This window comes from Ceratotherium simum, chromosome 30 (genome assembly GCF_057802395.1).
Source record: "Ceratotherium simum simum isolate JZ-2026a chromosome 30, ASM5780239v1, whole genome shotgun sequence".
NCBI classification, from domain to species: Eukaryota; Metazoa; Chordata; class Mammalia; order Perissodactyla; family Rhinocerotidae; genus Ceratotherium; species Ceratotherium simum.
The window spans coordinates 8,017,540-8,040,671 of record NC_141929.1 but is presented as its reverse complement, the minus strand read 5'-3'; the positions used below and the strand labels follow the sequence as shown (position 1 = coordinate 8,040,671).

Genomic DNA, 23,132 nt, shown 5'->3' with positions numbered 1-23,132 from the left:
TCCTCCTAAGAGGCTGCAAGTGTTGCCTCACAGGCCAGAAGGTGCGCAGGATTCCGGGTGGGGGGGGGGAGGCGGAGGAGGGGCTGTGAGGTGGCAGAACAGCTCTGAGAAAGAACCGTCCACCACTGGCCAAACAAAGCCGGCGTCCCCGACCTCCCGGCCTTTGTTGAGTTGAGTGTGTGGAGTGGCCACTCAGCTTGGGGTTCAAGTGTCCCCTCCAGTGCAGTGGCTCTTAGTGAGCGCTTACCACCTGGGGTCAGAAATGGCCTTGGTGGAGAGAAGTTTTCCTGCAAAATGGCATGGGATAACTGGGACAAAGGAAACGGCGTCTGGTCACCGAGGGCTCTTCCTGGAAAGGTGCACGGGTGGGGGTGAGGGACGGCTGGTCCCTTCAGAGCTGCCTGAAAGATGGAACCACTCCTTGGTGGGTTGAGCACGATAGCTCAGTGGTTAGAAATCCAGGCTTTGGAATCAGGACAGATGGGTCAAATCCCCACTCCACTGCCTGTTACCTGTGCTCTGGGTGAGCGACTGCCCCTCTTTGAGTCTTAGGTAGCTCGTCTGTCGATGGAGTAGCAGGAGAACCTATCATAAGAAAGAGAGACGGGTGGGGTGAGTATTACACAGCTCTGACACAGTGTCTGAGGCAGAGTGAGCTTGTCCTCAGTCATAAGGAAAGACCAAAGCCAGGCTTTCATCTACCCTGGGCGGAAAAATGACTGATGCCTAATAATCTGCCATAAATAGGCCGCCAAACTCCACCAACATCCACAAAAGGAAGAAGGTGTTGGAATCCAAAAAACATCCTTCCACATGTTCCTGGATGCTAAACCCCTAGGTCAGGCTGTCCCCATGGGAACTGGAGCCTCCGGGAGCTCAGGCACTGACCCTGGTTCCCTGGCCGCCTCCATGCCTCGGGCAGCCAGCTTACTGAGCAAAAGCAGTTCTCGGCTCACTAGCTTTTCTTTCGCTTTAGCTGGTGTAAACATGTTAGATACCCTGACTGACACTCCTTAAACCTGGTCAGCGGTTGGGTGCCATGGGGCGCTTTCTAGAACCCGGGAACCATCCGTCCTGCCAGTTCACTGACCAAATGAGGAGGCACGTTACAAGCAGCCAACATGGCTGTGCTAGGACATATGAATTGACACCACTGAAAGCCCGTGTCCACCAAGACAAACAGACAAAGTGGAACTCATCACGAAACCAGCAAAAAAGACAATAATGGCTGTTTCTGAGTTTTCCCACGATTTCTCGTTTATCATGTATTCATCCCTTTCCTCTTTTGCATACTCACAGGATGGCGGTAACAGGTAGCAGTTATGTAAGAAAATTCCAGATTGAGAGGAAAAAAAACTAAAAATTAAGCAAGTTTAATCCTTTCAAGTTTTTATTGTTTTCCCAAGTTAATTGCTAGAATTTGAATTCAGCTGAAACATCTTGGGCCAATTCATGCAACACTAGTGTTCCCTAGGAACCTAGTTTGCGAACCAAGGAAATAATATATTTACTGCTCCTAAAGGACTGCCTGGCACAGAATCAAGACTCAAAAGTCTGTTTCTTTGCATGTTTCTTACAAACCTGCCTTCTGGTTTCCAGGTGGTATCACTAGGACCAGGGCCAAGGACGGGTTTAGCCTAAAGAAGATCCCAATTTACAGAAGAACAAACTGAGTCTCATTGAGAAGTGACTCGTCCAGGGTCACATGATCTACAAGTGGTGAAACAGGGACTTGGAACTCAGTTTTCCCTGCCCCGAAGCCATACTTCTCCCCCTTCCCAACCCTGCCTTTAAGGGTCTTCTGATCTGTTTAATTAAGAAAAAGTGACAGCTTTACTCCCTCTGAGGGCTGAAAGCATTTTTAAACTGTGTGGACCTTTGAGATACAGATGTTCCATTTTCTTAATATTGTTTTGTTTTGCTTTCTCTTCTATTCCTCCTGCATTCTCCGTTGCATCGTTCAGAACACAAACTTGACTACCCAGGAGCATGAAAACATCATTGTGGTAAGTCTCTCGCGATCCCTTTGCCTCTGCCCACCTCCCAGTGCAGTCCTTCCCCGGTTTCAGTTAATTCTGGAAGCGCCAGCGTAATGCACCAACACGGCGACCTTGCTCAATTTTGTCTTTTCTATCAAGCCGGATGTGTCTCCCTCCTGCCTTTGCACATTTCAGAGCCCCAATCGATCGGGGGGATGTAATGATCAGTCTTTGAGGTTCGTAGCAAATGTGTCTTAATCACCTCCTCCTTCCTGAGTCTGCAGTGGGGAGCTGAAGGCAGGAGACGGCAGAGACCATGTAATTTCTTCAGAGGCATAACCCTATTAGCTGAAAGGTAAACGTTCTCCTTCTTGCCCCAGGACACGTCTCCCAATTAATCCACAAATAGAACCTGGATTTAATTCCCTCTGATACGCAAAGTGAGATGATATTTTCTGGGACTTGACTATGATATAAGCATCCTTTGGGGTGAAATATCTTCCTGGTTGATTTTAAGCTATGAAACGTGACTCCCACTAGAGAGAAGAAAGAAATGAAGTTGCACGTACTGGGTGCCAAGTGCCATGCTGTGTATTTGAATCCATGGCTTTGCTGTATATTTGAACCTATGGATTCAAATACAGCCCCTGCTCCCAAAGACTTCATCATCTCTTGTAGGAAGACAAATGAGATCACTGTAAAAATAGAGGCAGGTAGTGTAGAGAGTGGAGTGATAAACTCACCTGAGAAAGAAGCCAGAGAGCTTCCTGGAGACAGCGATGTCTGAGCAGGGTTTTGAAGGATCAGTAGGAGTTTGCCAAATGGCAAAACAGGATAAAGGCATTCCAGAGAGAGGAAACAAAACATGCACAGAGATTTAAAGCGACATGGTATATTCTGGAAGCTTCAGCATTCCTGGAGCATAAAGCATAAGGAAGGGGGAAGCAGGGAAGTCGGACTTGAAGTGGAAGTGAGAGGCAGAGCCTCGTGTGCCTGGGAAACGACCTGGAACATTGCCCAGGAAGTCACACAGCTGCCGCCTTTGAAACAAGAGTAACATCCAGACACAGGCCCCTCTGAGCTGAATTAGGGCTTTGGGGGCCTGCCCAGCCGTGGCAAGCCCAGCCTAGAGAATCACCCTCCTTGCCCAGGCTGGGTCCTGTGGGCACCAAGGGAGGTGAGCCCGGGCCTTTTATTGCAGAGAGTAAAGGCAGCAGCTTCTGCAGAGCCCCAGCTGCAGCATCTGGCACGTGTAGGCACTCGGTGGGTGTTTGCTAAAAATATAGAGGTTTTTCCCATGCTCCGCCCTGACCCCCCCTTGCCTTCTCTTGCCAGAACAGGGGGCACCCCCAATCATCCACCACCACCTTTTCCTGGTATAGTGTTAACTAATAAATGCATTTAACAAACGTTTGTTGACATGTGAGTACAAGTATGTGCCAGACACCAGTCTCTATTCCATAGTCATAGAGCCGCCATCAACGGACTTACTGCGTGCTGGGAGAGCTTGGCAGGCCAATGAATAATCAAGAAATAACATGGTCAGGGGTCAAGGTTTGGTCAGGGTGTTAGGGGAGCACAGAGGGCAGGCACCTAACCTTGTCTGTCAGGGACGGTGCTGGAAGGAAGATGACAGAGGGCTTCCAGGAGGAGGTGAGCAAACTGAGTTAGAAAGGATGGATAGGAGTGCTCCAGGGAAAGGCAGTCCAGGCAGGGGCCCCAGCACGTGCGAAGGAAAGCAGTGAGACTGTGGCTGGTGGAGAAGCAGGCAGGAATGGGGTGCTGGGGAAGGAGTTGGCATCTTCCTCTCCCTGCTAGAAATACCCATGGGTCCCACCATGCCCCTCAGCCCTGGAAGGTGGGCGAGGGCCTTGGACTTGGGATGAGCCTGGGAAAGGAATTTTGATCTGAGAAATCCAGGCTGCATTTGTCCAGCTCATTTGGCTGGGCTGACCCCTTGATTGGGCCAGGCTGAGCCTCCCTGCTCAGCAGGGGGGCCTGAGAACAGGGAAGAATTTGATCTGAGGGTTTGACCCTGAGGCTCCCTCTCAGTGTTCTTTATTCCCAATGCTGTTGTCATTATTATGAACCTTCTGTAGCCTCCTTTCATTCCAACAATCACATCATCTGATTTGACCTGTTGGCAATTAGTCATCTCCCAACGGGGCTTGGTATTTTTTTATGTATTTTTTGTTAAGTACTTTGGAAAGTAACTTGAGTTGGTTTTATGCAATCCGTCAGTCAGGTGCCCCTGCAAGAGGTAATTAATTGGTGGCTGGTAACGGCTGACGTGTCACTGGCGAGCATGGACCTGGAGGCCAGACCCCAGCTGTGGGCCCACGTACTGGTGAAGAATGTGGGCTTTAAGCTGAAAGTGGCTTCAAGTTCATAGCCAAGTGCAGACCTCGGGCCCACCCTGTTACCCATGACCTTGGGGAGTAATGGAAGAACTTTTAATTTTATTAAAATTATCTTTTAGTTTGCAAGTATTTCATGAGTATATTTCATTGTAAAAAAAAAAAAAGTAGATTTCACGCCATCCCAGTGCCCTGTGCAGACACAGCCCCTGGGGGTTTCCAGGTGGTGACACACCCACACAGACAGATATGGTCGTGTTTTTATTTTTTGCTTTTTAACATTAATGATGTGAAGTTGGATGTGTTGTTCTGCGTTTGCTTTTTCACTTAACAGTATGTCTGGGATCTTTCAAGACTTCTCGTGCATATCTACCCAGGGTTTCTCATGCTCAGCACTAGTGACATTTGAGGGTGGGTGATTCTTTGTGGTGGGGCCTTCTGTGCATTGTAGGATGTTGAACAGCATCCCTGGTCTCAGCCCACTAGATGCCAGTAGCACTCCCCTGTCATGACAATCAAACACATCTCCACATGCCAATACCCCCGGGGGGCACAGTCACCCCCTGGTCGAGAACCACTGGTCTACCCCGTTCTTTCTACTGGCTCTAGAAGATTTCTATTTAACCAGATGGCCATTCATATCATTTCCAGCTAACTTGATGCTCTAAGCCTCAGTCTTCTCATCTATGAAATGGGTGTGACAAGAATGCCTTTCTTACAGGGCTGTTGGGAGGAGGGTTAAATGAGCTCATGCACCTAACATGCTTAGCAGAGGGCCAGGCTCGTAGAAAGATTCCACAAAAATATAAGCTCTTTTAATTAACTGTACATTTTAAAGTTATCATCACTCTGTGACCAAGGCAGGCCTTGTAACCTCCCTGACCCTCTGTTTCTTCATCTGTACAAATGGGATTAACTAACTCTTGACCTCCTATTCATCATAGGATCAAATGAGATAATAGCCATGGAAGCACAGAGCCCATGCTTGATGCCCACTGTGGGCACTTAATTTGTTCCCACTCCTTTGGCTCATTCCCGTGAAAGAGGAGGCCTGGCATGATTGAAGGGGCTCAACTCAGGGGGACTGCCCCCTGGGTGTGGTCCCTCCTCCCCCCAGCTGGTCCCAGAGCTGGGTGTGGGGAGCAGAGCGGCTGGCCAGGCAGTGACTCCCAGGCTGGGGGGAGGTGCCCTGTCCTGCTGTCCCTGCTGGGACATGACCTCTCCCTGTGTTTATGGCCAGCTGGCACGTTGGGAGGGCTCAGCACAGAGCAGCAGAGAAGCCCCACACAGCGGGCCAGGCGCCGACCCTCTGAAGATGGGCGTGCAGAGCCAGAACCGTGGGCCAGGCTTACTTTTGGGTGTTTTGTTGCCTTTCGTTGCCCTGTTTTTCGTTAAATGTAGTTGCTGCCACCAGCAGGTTGTTTATTTCCTGGTCGAGTGGAGAGCTAGGGCTGAGAAGTAGTATGAGCGTAACTCAGGCTCCCAAGTCACAGACATAGGTTCAAATCCTGGCACTGCCTCCTTCTAACTGCAACCTTGGGCCGCAGACTTAACTTCTCTGAGAAAAGGGGGCAATCCTCACACCCACCTCCCAGCACGGAGGGAAGATGTGGTGACAAGACCCAGTTGACACAGCCCAGCACTAGAGTGCCCCGGAACATGACTGCTGTGGCCGATGTCCCTCTTGGTGTGTCATTATCATCAGGATCATCCTTGGTTCTGTGGCTGTGGGAGTTGTGAGAGGATAGTGGACTCCGCCTTGCAGTCAGCTAGGAGCCCACCAGCTCCCTCCCCTTGCCGTCTGGGAGAACTTTCTACAGTGATGGAAAGTTCTCTCTCTGCGCTGTCCAATACGATAGCCACTAGCTCCATGTGGCTCCTGAGGACTTGAAGTTTGGTTAGTGCAACTGAGGAACTGCATTTTTAATTTTATTTCCTTTAAAATGGTTTATTTCAGGTCAGTTAAAATTTGAACAGTCACATGTGGCTGGTGCTGCTGTATTGGACAGTACAGCCCTAGACAGATCAGACCCTGGGCCCGTCTCCAACTGTTTGTCAACCTGATTGTTGGTGCCACGAAGCAAAACCTTAATTAAGATGACTGTTTTTCACAGAGGTGTGCTCACTTGCATGACTGGTCAACTAATGGTCGCCTCCTACTGGCGTCCAGTTATGCTTTCCTTTCCCTAACGGTCCTGGGACAAGCAGAAGGCCTTCCTGAGAGGTCCCTACCCAGACCCAAGGGCATCGCTGTAGGGATCGCTGCGGATCGAGGAGACCTTCTGAAACCAGGCAGGCAGGGTCTGAGCTGGGGCAGTCAGTGATGGGGAGACCGACAGAGCCTTCCTGGGGAGTCAGGCAAAATTGTCACCCCTTGCTGCTGTGCCCGGTACAGCCCAAGACAGTCCCCCTGTGATGGTGTCAATGACATGCTGTGCTCCAGGCAATGCGCTTATCCCAAGTCTTAGACTTCAAAGCTTCTAGAGTTTCTTCTCCTCAAATCTTCCCAACAATTCTGTGAATCAGTAACTCTAGTTTTCCCCATTTTGTAGGCCAGAAGATTAATGTTCAGAGAGGTTGAGTTGTTCACCCAAAGTCACACAGCCTGGCAGTCTTGGTGCTAGGTCCTGAGTCCCCTATTTGCTGATCTTGTGCCCAGTGTGGCACACAGGAAGAAGAGTGGACTTCACATAGGCATTAACCATCCAGTAACTACACTTATTGAGAGCTGGCCTCTTCTCCAGCTCTGTGAGAGGCACTTTATACCAGGGGTTCTCAGTCGGGGCCAATTTTGTCCCCCAGGGGGCATTTGGCAAAGTCGGGACACATTTTTTTTTTAATTGTTTAAATTTCTTAATTGGAATTTGAAATTCAGCAAAATCATTAAAACAAAAATTGTGAAAGGAGCAGAAAAATCAAGAATCAAACATCATTCGGGTCACTGGAACCGTGCACAGGAATGGTAGTGGAAACCAGTGACAACTGTGCAGCCAGCCTAAGAAGGCTTGGGAAGCAGTGGGTTCAAGGGCATTAGATCGTCAGCCCCCCTGAATATAAAATGAAGTGTATCTGGACACATTTTCAGTTGTCACAACTGGGTTGGGGGTGCTACTGGCACCTAGTGTGTCCAGGCCAGGGATGCTGCTGAACATCCTACAATGCACAGGACAGCCCCACCACAAGGAACGGCTGGCCCCAGATGTCGCCAGGGCAGGGCTGAGAGCCCTCTCCGCGCATCCTCACAGCGGCTCTCTCTACTCCACCTTCCTGGTGGGAACCTGGGGTTCAGAGAGAGGAAGAACTTGCTCTCATGATCACACTCGTAGTAACCACTTGAGTAGAACTCACCCAGGGCTGGCTTACAACCACTACGCTACCCTGCCTCATAGTCGGGGACTATTGTCTGAGGGGGACGTGGAAGGACGTCAGCAAGTCATGGAACCCCTAAAGTGACATGCATTATTGTTGGTGTATATTTTGGGGGGAGTGCAACCAGAGCTTTTTTATCAGCTTCTCAATGGGAGACATCACCCCTAAAAAGTGAGGCCTGTAAGTTAGAGAATGGGCCTTTTCTGCCCAGAGGGTGACAGAGGTGGCTGGAGGGAGGTTGTTTCCATCCTGAGTCTTATGTAGACACACACCTCCCATACGATTCCCTCCCAGAGACTCAGGCTGACATTTGTTCGTTGTCTTTCAGGCCATCGCTCCTTTGCTGGAAAACAACCATCCACCACCAGATCTCTGTGAATTCTTTTGCAAGGTAAGGCGTTGCTGAAGGGGGGCTGTGTTTGCAGGGCCAGACTCCTCTATGTGTACACCCTGAGGGTTGGCTTTGGACAGTTTGCAGAAAACCCAGGCCCCATGGACTGGGGTCAAGGCCCTGGACACAGCTGGAAGGCCAGCCCGGTGTCCTGTTCTTAGGGTTACAGCCTGCTCTCTGCCAGTCAGGTGATAAATGAGGCCCAGGGTCCAAACCAGTGGGTCAGGGCAGAGTGCTGGCTTTTCTTTGGAATATCTTCGTGGTTCTCTTGGGAAGTTTGCAGCAGATTTTCTGGGCTCCTGACGTCAGAGCTGGGTTATTATTAGCCAAGGCTCCTCTGAGCTGGCCCACCGTGGGGGCACGGCTGTGGGGCTTTCCCTGAGCAGAGGAAGCAGGCAGGGGATGCCAGCTTAGCTTGGAGGAGCCGCAGAGCAGGACATCCACGGGGATTTACCCAGAACACGCCCAGAGCACGTCGGGGACCAGGCATCCCTCATTCTGAAAACACCTCAGCGACCGGGGCCTGAGCCAGCACACACTCCTGTTTTGTTCTTTGCTGTGTGGTTTTTTATGTAACGATTTGATGTCCTTGAAAGACTCAGGGCCTAGGTTTGCTGCTTCCTCTGGTCTGCCTCCTGCTGACTTATTTCACCTGTGTTTATTCCCTCCCTGGCTCCCGTGGGCACAGGATTCGGGACCCCAGCCTCCATCCACAGCCACACACTGTCCTTTGGGGGGTCTGGGCTGTGTCCACCAGTGAGACAAGCATGGGCATGGCAGAGCGGGCCCCTGAGAGGCCTGATCATTTCTGGAGGAAAGGGGACGGTGGTGCCCTCATTGCCCACCCCTGCCCTGTGCCCCTGGCCGCCACCCGAGGAGCGCACTCTCTCTGTGTTTGTCAGGGGGTGTGAGCTTTAGGGAGACAGGGTAGTGTCGTCCTCTTTGGCCCTGACTCTCCATCAGGAGGCTTTTTCCAGGGACCCACAAAGCAGAGGGGGCGCCCTGCCTGCTGGCCCCAAGTGCCCAGGGTGCCTTTCAGGCCTGGAACACACCCCTGTTCTTAACGTGTGCATCTGCCAGTGTGTGCCCTCTGGTCCAAAGGTGGTGCCAGTGGGTGAGGGCCCGAGTGTACAGTTGGGCCTGCCCGTGTGTGTGTGCAAGAGCATGCCTACACATGGGCAGCGGCCCTTAGGGCACATGGGGGAAGAACTAGCAGCTTGTGAGACTGAAGACAACTAAGCTGGGCCTCCTGCCCTCAGTTCGAAGACGTCACGCCCCTGAGCAGGGTGGGGTCAGACAGCCTGGTGTGTGGGCTCCTGAGAGAATGGCCGGCTGCTCCCTCACCTGTCGCAGCGGGTCATCTCCTCTCTCGATATTTTGTCCAAGTGAATCCACATCTGCTCCTTGTTCTCTTCTCAAACTATGTGGTTTCTCCCAGACCTCACAGTTTTCAAACTTTTGTTCTAGAACAATGGACCATTGTTCAAAGTAAATCATACCTGGGGGTTCCTGGTAGCACAGTTGGAGAAACAGTGATGTAGAAGGAACCATCCTTTTTGGCATTCCCTGATAGAACCCCCCGTTGGTCCTAAAATAGAGGGCTGCCCTGCCCTGTGGAGGGAGAGGTCTCAGCTACATGGGCCCCTGAGCCTTCAGGCGGTTTTCCCTCTGGGGTGTTGGAGGCACAGCCTGCCCACAGGAGAGTTTGAGGGGAACAGAGCCGCCCTTAGTGAGTCCACTCTGGGCCGGCTCTCTGGACATGCCCGGGCAGCCTCTCCTGCCGGACTTCAAGGCCGAGACCCCAAGATCTGAGGAAGGGTTATTTGTCTTGGATTTCCCTGACTTCTAAGATCCCAGATCCGATGTCCTCATCCAGGGGTTGGAAACTCAGCACCTTCAGGTCCAGGCGGGTTAGCGATGTATTGGAGCAGGGGACCTTGTCTGCTCCGCCCGAGGGCCTTCAGCTTCAATTTGAAAAACAAAACACCATGCTGGTGAAATCAGATATATCTGAGAGCTGTGTTTGGCCTGCAGACTGCTGCCGGCTCATCAAAGCCAGGAATTGAAAAGTCACAGAATTGTCAAGATGCTGGTGTCCAAACGCTAACCCCCTGGTGTTCACGCACCCAATGTTCACAAGACTCCTCTCTGAGACCGCACACTCCGAGTGTTAGCGCTGCGAAAGCCTCACTCTGTTAAATAGAGGTCGTGTCAGAACAGACTCCTGTCTGGACCATCAGAAACCATCTCAGACTTCCAGATCAAAACAAAAAGCAGACAAAAGATCCCATCCCCATCCACTTTTCTCACTCCAAAAAAATGAAAAAAGAGCTATGCAGCAGTTTTCAGCAAGGGAGCCCAGGGACCACTGCGGGCTGGCTGCCTGCGGGCCCTGATAGCAGCCACAGACCATGCAGGGCGTTCGCAGCCCGAGTGGCCTGGCTGGACCCTGCTGAGCTCGGCGCTGACCGTGTCCTCTCTCCCCAGCACTGCAGAGAGCGGCCCCGGTCCATGGTGGTCATCGAAGTGTTCACCCCCGTGGTCCAGAGAATCCTCAAGCATAACATGGTAGGTTCCCTGACACCCCGACCGCGGAGCTGGGGGAGGCCAACGCCGGCCTGTCACTTTTCCAAAGATTTGGGGCATGACAGCCAGGACCTGGGGTTGGGATTCTCTTTAAGTGGGGGTTCTCGTACAGCCTGTCCTGCTTGGCTGTATTATTTTTCAACAGAAAGAATCTTTTCACGGTAGGTAAGAATAACGAAAACACTCTGGCTGGGCGGGAAGAGATAAGTCTCCCGTCTGTAGAGTCACAAATAATGTCTGAAGATGCTCCGCCCTCAAGGAGGGGGAACTCCTTTCTCCTTAGGTGGGGGCTGCCCATAGTGACGTCCCCTCAGAATGTACAGTATGGAAAGGGGAAGAGAGAGACTGTGTGGTGGAGGACCCAGGCTGTCACGCCCTGGCCAGGGGTCAAGGTCACCACCAACAGTGATAAGCCATGGGGATAGCATACACCCTTGATGTGGGGTGAGGAGAAGGGCACTGTACCTCTCAGGTTTTCCTCTCTCAAACCCGTAACCCCAGTCTAATCAAGAGAAAAACATCAGACCGATCCCAACCGAGGGGCATTCTACAGCACACCTGACCAGGCCTCCTCAAAACTGTCCAGGTCATCGAAAACAAGGAAAGTCTGAGAAACTGTCACCACCCAGAGGAGCCTAAGGGGACATGATGACTAAATGAATGTAATGTGGGATCCTGGATGGGATCCTGGGACAGAAAAAGGACATTAGGGAAAAACTAAGGAAATCTAAATAAAGTATGGTCTTTGGTTAGTTAAAAAAAAAATAGTGGCAGAGTTAGTTGCATACTTATAGCAGAATTACACTTGTAATGTGTGTTCCCCTTTGTGTTCTCTCCTCAATCCAATGAGAGCAGCAAATATCATTGTTTTCTCCATATTACAAAGGGGGAAACTGAGGCTTAGCAAGGTCTGCTAACTGGCCCCAGGGGCCACAGCTGGGAATAAGCGTAACTAACATCTACTCACAGATGTTCATTGAACACCTTCTTAGAGCCAGACGTAGTGTGATACTCAAGTATATTATATCATTCAGCTCTCATGACAGCCCCATGACTTCCTTTTACAGATGAGGAGGCTGAGATCCAGAAGATTCCATAGGTTACTCAGGGAATCTATGAGTGGATGTGGTGCTCACAGGTGGCCCTAAGGAGCAAGGAGTCTGAAGCGAGGGCCAGTCTTCCAATGTGCTCTACTGAGCCAGTCACAGCCTCGACCAAAGTCACATGGGTGATGCGGAGGCATCTGTGTAATTGCAGCTCAGGTTGGGCCACTTAATTAGTTGTGGGGTGCCCATGACTCCTGCCCCCCAGCCCTGTCAAGATTCAGCATGTGAAAACAACCCTGAAAAAGAATGACCTGCAACAGTTTAGTTTGTGAGGTAGCTTTCCTGTCTCCATACCGTGACCCTAAAGAAATTATACAACCTACCCCAGTCAGAAATGGAAATGCATGACACGTGTGCTACTCTCCACCCAACACTCATGGCAGATATCATTAGTTGATTACAGCACTCTTCCAGCAGAGCCCAGAGATAGCTTCATCTTTCTCAACACAGCATTCCAGGCAGCCACTACCAGCTGAACCCGTGCTGGTAACATACGAATTCTGTTTACCATTCTCGACCCTGAGCAATCACACACCATAATTGAACAGTTGCTTATTTCTGAGATCCTCTTTGATTTGAGATAAATGTATTTCGTATTTTCTGAACACAGGGAAGAGGGATACTCCATCTGATTCTTTCTCCAGGACTAACAAAGAAACTCCCCACTGAGGGAGATTTCTGCCTTACTTTGGGCTTTCATAGTTTCAAGGACACTCTCTGGCTTCAGCCAGCTGGGAGGAAAGGGACTCTGTTAACTTTAAAATCCCTGTGGCTGTGGTGTGAGGTGAGTCCAGAGCAAAGGTTCTGGAGTTTCTTTTGCAAAGGACCTTTACGCATCACCACTTGTCAGTGACAGAGCCGCACCCCCAGGGGGTACTTGGCCAGTCCAGGCCTCCTCCGGCACAGAAACATTTTTGCATATTCCATGGTAGTCCATAGACCATTTAATAAGGCTTCTCTCGGACATCTGACTTCAAAGGGGAAAAAGCCAGAATTCAGACAGGCTCCCACGGCTTAACCATACATCATTTCCCTTATATTTGGTTAGTTTAATAGGCCTAAAGTGCTGACCATGTAATAATTTTCTGGGTAAAAATCAGAACAACTACTGGGTAAATCCAGAATTTATAGCATCTGTTTTGGCAAATCAGGGACAGAGATCAGGGACCCTCAGGCGTGAATCCTCACTTCACTTTGAAAGGACTCCTCCCAAGTGAGCTTCAGCGTCTGGGGATGTTGTGAACCAGTGTGCTCCCACTTTGCTCTTGGCATCTGCTGATTACTGTGGACTGCCTGTGAACTGTCGGAAGAGGACTGTAGACAGGACCGAGGGGGACTGGGCCCTCCTGCAGAACAGACGTGTGTGGAGCAGTGACTGTGGCCTCTGCCAGGTGAAGGGAGCCCAGCAGACCTTGGGCGTCACTCATGTAACGCTCCCTAAAGCCTAGTCATTGGCTGTGGGCGACATACACCGTTGTGGAGCTGGGGTTCACAGCTGACGTAAGGAATAGAGTCACTGAGTAGTGAGTGTGCCTAACCTGCCGCCCGCCATGCACCTGGCGTGTAGCGTAAACAGGGACTTCTCTTCATCCCACAGGCAGTGTTTCTCATTAAGGAGGCACTTGAACATTTGGGAAGTGGGGGCAATCATAGTCCACGGTGGTGTTCTGAGATTTCAGAGCTTCCCCTATTCTTGGAGTGCATCTCTTGCAAATATATCATGTGCCCATTTCATGGATGAGCAAACTGAAGCTTAGAGAGGTTAAGAGTCTCCAAGAGTGTTCCTTGCTAGGCCGAAAGAAAAATTAGATGCAAATGGAAACAGTCCTTTAGTATGTTCCCCTGGAGATCTGATTCGAACAGTTCGTTAAACTGTATCCCCAAGAATGACTGGTCTCTCTGCCCACATGCCACTCATTTGAATGTTCTTGAGGCAAAGGAGGCAAGAAGATGTGGCTGTGGTCCCTAGTGGACCACTGGGTGATCTTACTTTCCAAGGGGAGCATATTTGACTCTTCCAAAGAGGTAAAATATCCTTCACGCACATGTCAAAAGGCCACCAGAGCCGTTCATAATGTTCATTTCCTAGGAAATACCTTGACTATCCAGAAATCTGATAGCAAATTTGATGGCTGTTACCTTTAGCAGGGCTCAGTTGAAGCTGTTTTCATAGAATCATAAATCCCTGGAGGTGGAAGGGGGCTTAGAGATTGGTTCCTCCAACCCTCATTCCACAGCAGGGACATTGAGGCCTAGAGAGGGGCATGGCAGCCCAGGGCTACACAGGTTTCCTGTCACTCTTTTCCTGGGAACTAGGGGACCCTGGGTGTCTTCTTCAATTTGAAAGCACAGTCAAGCTTCAATCTCCTCTTCACGCGTGTCTGTGTGTGTGCGTGTATGTGTGTGGGTGTGTATACCTGTGCACGCACATGTGTGTTCCTTCTGAGCTTTCTCCATGGCTTCTGCTGCCCTCTGTATCTGAAGGAATAATCCTAGGGGGCAGGATGTACGCAGATGAGCCCCCCACTGTCGCGAGGACCGTAATTCCGCCCCTTGGACTCCAGGTGAGGAAGCAGTAGGCAGCTCTAGAAACTTGCTCCTGTGAGCTGGCGGGGGAGTGGTAGGGACGCGTTCTCTCAGCGCTCTCCTGAGGCCCGCGGGGTCAGTGAGATCCGCAAGGAAAGTCTCCGCTGTCTTTATTGTAGATTTGAGTCCTGATTCAGGTTGTTTTTTAAGTGGCTTCCACTGAGCAGGGGCAGGAGGAGGGACAGGAGGGTGAGTCTGGAGACCACCAGGCTTCCCTCTGATGTCTCACTGCTCAACCACGTCCTTTTTCCGGAAAGAGTTGGGATAAGAACACACTGTGACTTGCCCTCCTGACTGTTCAAATGCAGAGACCGTGGGTTTAGAAGTCCGGTAACAAAGCTGCCGGGTCCCTAGTGGCGGACGTGGAACGGGAGCAGGGTCCCTTGCTGGCGACGCTGCTCTCTGCTACACCATCTGTGTTCTTCCTTCTGACGAGTCTCCAGCCGCCAGCCACCGTGGGGGTTTGCCTTCCACCCTTAGCCGAGCTCCTTCGCCCGCCCCGCTGCTTTGCTGCGATGGGGACCCTGAGAACACATCCGTCTCCAACATTGTCGCTCATTGGAGCAGCAGGGGTCCCTCTGTGCTGCTCCATGCCCCTGAGTTAGGCTTCAAGCTGCCGTGAGCTGAGGCGCCCGTTTGCAGCCCAACCAGCTGATGGAGCCGGAGTGCGGTCTCCTCCCGGGCTGGGAGCGCCGCGTTCCTACATCGCGGGTCCTTCCTCCTCCCGCCTCCTGCCGCTGCCCTTCCAGCCCGGCTGCAGCCACACCCAGCCACCTGCCCTCCGCCCCCCTCCCCGCCCAGCGCACACCTGCCCTCCCGGGCCCCAGCTCACACGCGCGGGCACCTCCTCCCGCACTCCACGTCACACACATGCCTCCTCCCGCACTCCACCTCACACACACACACGCCTCCTCCCGCACTCCACCTCACACACACGCCTCCTCCCGCACTCCACCTCACCCACACACACGCCTCCTCCGCACTCCACCTCACACACACGCCTCCCGCACTCCACCTCACACACACCCCCCCTCCCGCACTCCACCTCACACACACACACGCCTCCTCCCGCACTTCCACCTCTCTCACACACACGCCTCCTCCCGACTTCCACCTCTCTCTCACACACGCCTCCTCCCGCACTCCACGCCACACACACGCCTCCTCCCGACTTCCACCTCTCTCTCACACACGCCTCCCAGACTCCACGCCACACACACGCCTCCCGCACTCCACCTCTCTCTCACACACGCCTCCCGCATTTCCACCTCTCTCTCACACACGCCTCCTCCCAGACTCCACCTCTCTCACACACACGCCTCCTCCCGCACTCCACCTCTCTCACACACACGCCTCCTCCCGCACTCCACATCACACACACGCCTCCCAGACTCCACCTCTCTCTCACACACGCCTCCTCCCGACTCCACCTCTCTAACACACACGCCTCCTCCCGCACTCCACATCACACACACGCCTCCTGCACTTCCACCTCTCTCACACACGCCTCCTCCGCACTTCCACCTCTCACACACACGCCTCCTCCCGCACTCCTCCTCACACACACACACGCCTCCTCCGCACTCCACCTCACACACACACGCCTCCCGCACTCCACATCACACACACACGCCTCCTCCGCACTCCACATCACACACACACGCCTCCCGCACTTCCACCTCTCTCTCACACACACGCCTCCCGCACTCCACCTCTCTCTCACACACACGCCTCCTCCCGCACTCCACCTCACACACACACACCTCCTCCCGCACTCCACCTCACACACACACACGCCTCCTCCCGCACTCCACCTCTCTCACACACACGCCTCCTCCGCACTCCACCTCACACACACACACGCCTCCTCCCGCACTCCACCTCTCTCACACACACGCCTCCTCCCGCACTCCACCTCACACACACACGCCTCCCGCACTACACCTCTCTCACACACACACATGCCTCCCCCCACAGTCCACCTCTCTCACACACACACTCCTCCTCCCCAACTCCACCTCTCTGTTTTACCGATACACACACACACATCTTCACCCACACTCCACCTCTCTCTCTCTCCCTCACACACACACATACACACCTCTTTCCCACACTCACGTCCCTCTCACACTCACCCTTACTTGTCTAGCCAGCCTTTTTCGAGCTCATCCATCTGTCTCATGTGCCTTTTGGATCCCACGTGCCTTTTGAGGGTGGCTTTTTCTACCATTGAAAGGACAAGGTCATCGAAGGGTCATGAAGTTTAATTCTGGGGCCCAGTGCGTGGCTGGGGCCACCTAGAGCCGGAGCCCACGCCTGGGAACCATTCTGCCTTGGGGCCATGTCTGGTTCTTGCCGCTTTTCCGCCCTCACTCAGGAGAAGGAGCAGTGTCTCTTCACTGAGGACGACAGTGATTGGGGACACAGGGAGCTATATTTGTCCAGCTACCTTTGCCTCCTCTGTACCCCCAGGAAGTCCCAAACCCCCCAAATTGATACCCCCAGCTTGGGGCAGCCCCTGACTTTGCCGTGCTGAGTGGCCTCAGATAATAGCTCCCAGAAAGCAGGGGGCCCAGAAACTCCCAGGCGGCTGCAGAAGAAGAGTTTCTAGACTCCCCAAGGGTTGTTGGAGGCCTGGCTTGACATCACGGCCATGCAGAAGCGAAGCCCCAGCTTGGCTGTCCTCTGAGCACGTCTGTGTGGCACGCTGACCCCTGCCCTTCCACGAGGGTGGGTTGGTGCCACGCCAGTGGAGTGGCTGTAAGAGCCACTGTGCTGGGACGTCTCCACAGGCAGCCATCCAAGGGTGTAAGCAAGAGTGTGACGGGCCAGTTCTTTGAAGTGAAAAATGCATGTGCTTTCTAGAAAGAGAAGGTCGTCGGTATCTCCCCATTGCCTTCCACCCTAGCAGCTCTGGGCACAGCAGGGCCCCACCACCCCTCTGGTCTCCTGGCCTCCGCTGCAGCGGGTCCCGACTCCTGCGCTCTGCTCTCTCCGCAGGACTTTGGGAAGTGCCCGCGCCTGAGGCTCTTTACTCAGGAGTACATCCTTGCCTTGAACGAGCTCAACGCGGGGATGGAAGTGGTGAAGAAGTTCATTCAGAGGTGGGTCTCCCAGCCGACCCCTCCCCACCCTGGCCTGCGAGCCAGCTTTCCTCTCCCCCAGAACCACTCTCTCCATTGGTGCCCAGAGGAGAGCCAGGGTGGTGTTCAAGGGCCCCCATCATCTCTTCTTCTACGAGGGTCTCCTCTGGATCCTCCCGACCACGTGTGGTCTGAGACACTTGCTGTGTGACACTGAGCCAGTCACTGTACCTCTCTGATCCTGTTTCCTCTGCTCTTCACAGAGGATAAATTGTGTGATTAAATAAGATGATCTACGAGGAAGCCCCTAGCACAGTGCCTGGTGCTCAGTGAGGAAGTGGTGACAGCCCTGAATAACGTGTGGACTTCTGCTCCCTCGGGCTGTGGGTGCCGGGTGTGTAGTAAATGCTCTCCTGGTGGCCCCGGAGAGTCATCTTCAGGGACTTGAAGAGCCACCTCCCAAACTTGGCCAGGAGGAAGCCAAATATTCTGGTTCTTACTCCCTTCTGGTGTTTGGGGGGTTTTTTGCTTTTGCTTTGATTTTTAATTTTCTCCCTGTGCCTCAGTTTCCTCATCTGTAAAGTGAGAACCGTAGTTTCCATTCGATCAGTTAACGTGAGGGTTCAGTGAGCTGATACGGGAGACACTAAGAACCACGCGTAAGCGTGGCGGGAGTGTTAGCAGTCGTCCTCACGACTCTTCTCGTTTCTTAAGAAAATCAGAAGAGGCTATTTGAGCCAGTTCCAAATACACTCACGTGGCATCACAAAGCATTTCCAACCCCAAGTGATGTGTCCTCCTGCGGGAGCCTTGGTGCCTCAAGGTCCTTTTAAATCCCCCAGTGAAGGTTCCTGAAAGGTTTCAGGCCCGGCCTCTCTTTGTCCCTGTGGCCATAACAGTTTTCCAGGAACGTAACAGGTGTTATCCCCAGGCCCCAAACAGCCCCAGGGCTAGGGGTATTAGCCCCATTTTACAGGTAGAAAACTGAGGCACAGACATAGCCATGATAAATAACGATACTTGGCATTTGTGGAGGACCTAACAACTGTGTCCCAGACCCCATGCTAGGCCAGGGTGACCATAATTTTTCTTCCAAGGCAGGCCGCTTCTGAGAGCAAAATGAGGTGTTGTCAATAATTATTCCAGAACCACCAGGCATAAAAGTGTCTATCCCAGGACATATGACCACCAAGTGCGAAGTCTTCCCATAAGTTAGAAAAGGGGTCTTTACTGTAACTCATTGAGGAGGGGGCTGTTGTCCCCATTTTAGAGCTAAGGAAACTGAGAGTGGAGAGCTGAAGTAGCTTGCCAAGGCCGCTCACCTGGCCTTGAACCCAGGCACCCTACCCCTGTCTGGATCCCACAGCCTGGAGCTTGGCTCTCTGCTGCCTGTACCTGCAGAGCTGGGACCCGACCTACCCGCTTGGCTCTGCCTGACCAGAGCCCCGGCCTCCCCCTGCCTCCCTGCCGTGGACGTCGCTCCTGCAGCCGCCTCCTCACCCTGCCCTCTGCTCTTTTCCAGCATGCACGGCCCCACGGGGCACTGCCCCCACCCCCGGGTCCTGCCCAACCTGGTGGCCGTGTGCCTGGCCGCCATCTACTCCTGCTATGAAGAGTTCATCAACAGGTCAGTCGCCGCCGACACTGGGAGGGCCTGGGTGGGGCCCCTCTACCACCCCAGGGGGGGACAGGGAGGGGCCAAGTCACTAAGGATGGTGGCTGGTACACATCTGACCAGGCCAGGGAGGTGGAGTGGCTGTCACCACGCTGCCTCCAGTGTGTGTGCCAAATCCCATGTGCTCATTGGTTCCGGGACCCAGACCCAGGGATATTACTGGAAAAGCAAATACCAGGAATCAACACTGGCCGCTGCAAGCCCGTTGTGTTGACTTGGCTTCAGGAGCAAGTGTTTTATTCTGAAGATTTCTCACCACCTGGCACATTCATTGGGGCGTGTAGGTATGTGTGTGAGAGTGTGTGGGCATGTATGCACATGTTTATGAATATGTGTGAGTGTGCATGCGTGTAAATGTGTGCACATGTAGGTGCGAAAGTGTGCATGGGTGTGCACTAGGGGGTCGCAATAAGGTCTACTCCCTTTCACCTCATCTGTAAGCAGAGAAGCTTATTCGCCTCGGTCTTACATGTTTCTGGAGTGCCTGCTATGCACCGGGCGTGGCGCTGGGTGCCAGGGGGTAAACAAGTCCACAGGTTCCCTTCCGCCTTGGAGCTCTGCTGCAGCAAGGAGATGATGGACCAGTGAATACGCAGGGTCGTGTCAGATGTGAGAAATGTGTGAAAACAATAAAATGGGGCAGTGTGGTGGAGAGTGGCTGGAAGAGGGCGTGGCAGGGCCACTGCGTTGGGCACAAACAGCTTATTAGGAAAGTGACCCCAGGCAGCACTGGAAGGGAGCCCGGGAAGGGAGGACAGCCAATAGAGCCTGTTAATAAGCAGGCCACGACTGTGGGCACCTGTGCATTCTCCACTGGGGCCTCCCGGGAGACTGTGAAAGAGTCATTCCCCTGAGGGACCATGACGCTGGGGTAGTTACTCACCAGCTCCCATCCCTCCCTGATTGAGGATTGCCCCTGGGATGCAGAGTGACGTGGATGCCATTAGTTTGTGTAGAACTTTCTACGGTGACCTCTGGGGTCACTGGAGAGGATATGATATGCAGGGCCCAGATGGCATCTGCTGCAGCCATCCTGTCCAGTTGTTCAAGTGGCACACTGCACAATTCCAGGGGGACCAAAACGTGTCTAGGCACTGCTAGAGCTGAGGCATAGCAGGATTGTATTTCAGTCCTTCCTCAAAGAAAAGGCAGTGGAGCATTCTGAGTCACTGAAAACCTGTGCAAATGGGGCTCCTAAAACAAACACTGTACTTTGAGTTCTTGGGGAAGGGGCTGCAAAGGAACCTTAATAAGACAGTATTTTCTTATGACAGGGCTTGAGAAGGGAGAATTACTATTTTTTAATGTCCTCAGCCCCAGGTCCTGACATTCAGGGGGGATCATGTCCAATCTTGAATCATTTCCCTGTTTAGAAAGAGGCGATAGTACCCTCGGGGCCAGAGCATGAAGATGTCATTCTGGTCATTCCCAAGTGCCTTTCTGTGCCCTATAGCATGTTATATTAAAAGGAAAGGAGGAGAAGAAAAGGAAGAGGAAGGTGAGAGGGCAGTGCACAGCCTGTACGACCATCCCAGCATCCCTTTGTACACGGATGGTCACCTGCCTTGGCCTCGCGCACGCTAGCTCTGGAGCTGATCTGCATGCATTTCACACTCAGGCCACCCCAGGGAGCAGGAAAGGCCTGAGCCGTGTCCCCCCCACACACCCTCAGGCTCCTTTTCCTCCTGAAGCCTCTGACTCATTGCAGCCTCCCTGGGCCCACTCCATGGACGCCTGAGCTGGGACTCGGGTGGGGGCCAGGGGAGGAGCAGGAAACGGCAGATCCCAGAGTTTTCCCTCTGCGTCTCCGAAGCCCTCCCGGGTGCCCTAGGCCAAGGTTTCCCTGACTCGGGAGCAGGGAGCAGGACAAGGACGCTGGAAATCTCTCCCCCAGGACAAGAGCAGAGGTGGAAAGAACCAGGATTAGGAACTGCTCACACTGTTGCACAGATAGAAGACCAGGGCCAGCAGCAGCCAGCCCCCGTCCTCCTCTCACCCAGTCAGCGCTCCCACAGTGAGGGCCCGTTGCGTGCCAGGTGCTGAAGGCACAGCAGTGAACCAGAGCAAGTGGTGTAGCAGCAGGTGGAGGCGTGGGAGCGAGCGAGCAGGTGTGGTGTGGTTTGCTCAGGGAGGCGCCATTATCAAGGTCTCCGGCCAGGAGTCGCAAGCCCGGCTGCAGAGGAGCTTGATAGCAGCATCGTCGGTAACAGCCCAGACTACAGTCTGCCTCGACCCCAGTGCCCTGCAGCAGTAGAGTGGGTCAGTAGGCTGTGGTCTGTTCACACAAAGGAAGACCACGCAGCAGCAAGGGTGAAAGTGCAGTGTAACAGGCAAACCGCGACTGCAGCTCACGAACGTAACGTTGCTGAGACGCGTACTGTGTGATTCTTTTTCCTTGAAGTTCAGAACACGCAGGGTGAATCTGAGGCGACAGAGGCCAGAGTAGGCCACCTTTGGGGTGGGGAGTTCGGCAGAAGGGCGTGAGAGAAGCTTCTGGGTTCCTGGAAATGTTTACAGCTTGATCCAGTCAGTGATTCTCAACTGGGGGCAGTTTTGGCCCCCAGGGGATATTTGGTGACATCTGGAGACATTTTGGGGTGCCCCAACTTGGGCAGGAGGAGGGGCGCTGCTGGAGCCCAGGATTGCTGTGGAAGCCGCTGCCACGCGCAGGGCAGCCACACAGAGAATTAGCTGAACGTCTGATGGGCCCAAAATGTCGGTGCCGAGGTGGGGAGTCCTGGTCCGGTGGGTGGTCGTTACAGGGGTGTTTGAGAAGTCCTGTGGCTCTGCGCCGAGCTTCAGGGACGCCTGCACCGTGTTTAAGTCATCCCCGGGGGCCGCAGCCTGGGGCGTTCGCTGCATTTGGAAGCACACCCCTTCCCAATCCCAGAGTCAGTGATCGCACACCGGGGGCTCGACTTCGGTTCTGGTGGGAGTGTTTAGACCCAGGAAATTGGCCAACACTACAAATCAGGGCTCCTTTTTTTCTGGAGAGTTGGATGTTAGACATTTACCAGCACACCGCTGGTTAGGGCTTACAGAAGGAAATAAAAGGCCCCGCCCTCTGCAGTCTTGATTTAATTGGGATGGCCCTGGCATTGGTTTTTTTAACTCTCCAGGCAAGCTGAGTGTGTGGCCACAGTTGAGAGCCCCTGCTCTAGGGGGAGGTGAGGAGGGGTCCTTCAGGGAGGTGACATTTAAGTTGAGACCTCCTGGCTGTCAGCCAGGCGAGAGGCAGGACAAGGTGATCCAGACGGAGAGAACAGCGGGGGCAAGGCCTGGCTGTGCAGACGGAACTGCTGTTGTCACGTTTTTCCGTTATGGTCCTTCAACACCTGCTGCAGAGTCCCCTGGGCTGCTGCTTTAAAATGCAGATTCCGGGCACAGCAATTTTGGCAGGGGGCCCGGAATCCGCATTCTTGGCAAACTCCACAGGTGGTCAGACCCACGCTAAAAGGCCACTGCAGGGGGCAGATGAAGGACACTGAGAAGCAAAAGACGCAATTGGAGAGGAGGGCTGGCCAGGCCATGGAGAGCGTGTGTCCAGCCAAGCTTCTCAAGCCTCCCGTGCCGAGCAGCTCCTGGGGGTCCTGTTAAAGTGCGGGCGCAGCAGGTCTGGGCCGGGGCCTGACCCTTGCTGTCTAACACTCCCAGCGAGGCCCAGACTGCTGCTTAGGGACCACACCTTGAGGGGCACAGATGTGCCTGTGTTTCAGTTGTGGAGTTTTTACTCTGAGCACTGAAGTCACTGATGGATTTTAAGTAGAGAAGGAACTCGCTGAGATGTCAGTTTCCAAATTCCCCTCCAGCCGCTGCTGCATGGAGGATGGACTTGGGGGGCAAGCGTGACCGTGGGGGGACCGTGAGACGGCATTTACGGCCAGGTGCCCAGGGTGGAGGCGTGGGGCGGGCGAGGCAGGTCCTGCTGCCTTCTGCACAGGCTGCCCCAACTCCCAGCAGAACCGGCCAGCCCCCTGGGAGCACACCATAGCCTGGGTTT

General features: G+C 53.3%; 1 protein-coding gene across 1 annotated transcript in view; it reads left to right on the top strand.

Moving 5' to 3' along the window:
- The window catches only part of CMIP (c-Maf inducing protein), a 239,097-nt gene that overhangs the window by 185,764 nt on the left and 30,201 nt on the right, over window positions 1–23,132 (top strand). The window contains exons 5-9 of the mRNA XM_087419884.1: window positions 1,965–2,006; window positions 8,034–8,096; window positions 10,584–10,664; window positions 17,375–17,478; window positions 18,980–19,084. Coding sequence (XP_087276010.1) covers window positions 1,965–2,006; window positions 8,034–8,096; window positions 10,584–10,664; window positions 17,375–17,478; window positions 18,980–19,084 — 395 coding nt within the window. The remainder of the gene's footprint in view (window positions 1–1,964; window positions 2,007–8,033; window positions 8,097–10,583; window positions 10,665–17,374; window positions 17,479–18,979; window positions 19,085–23,132) is intronic.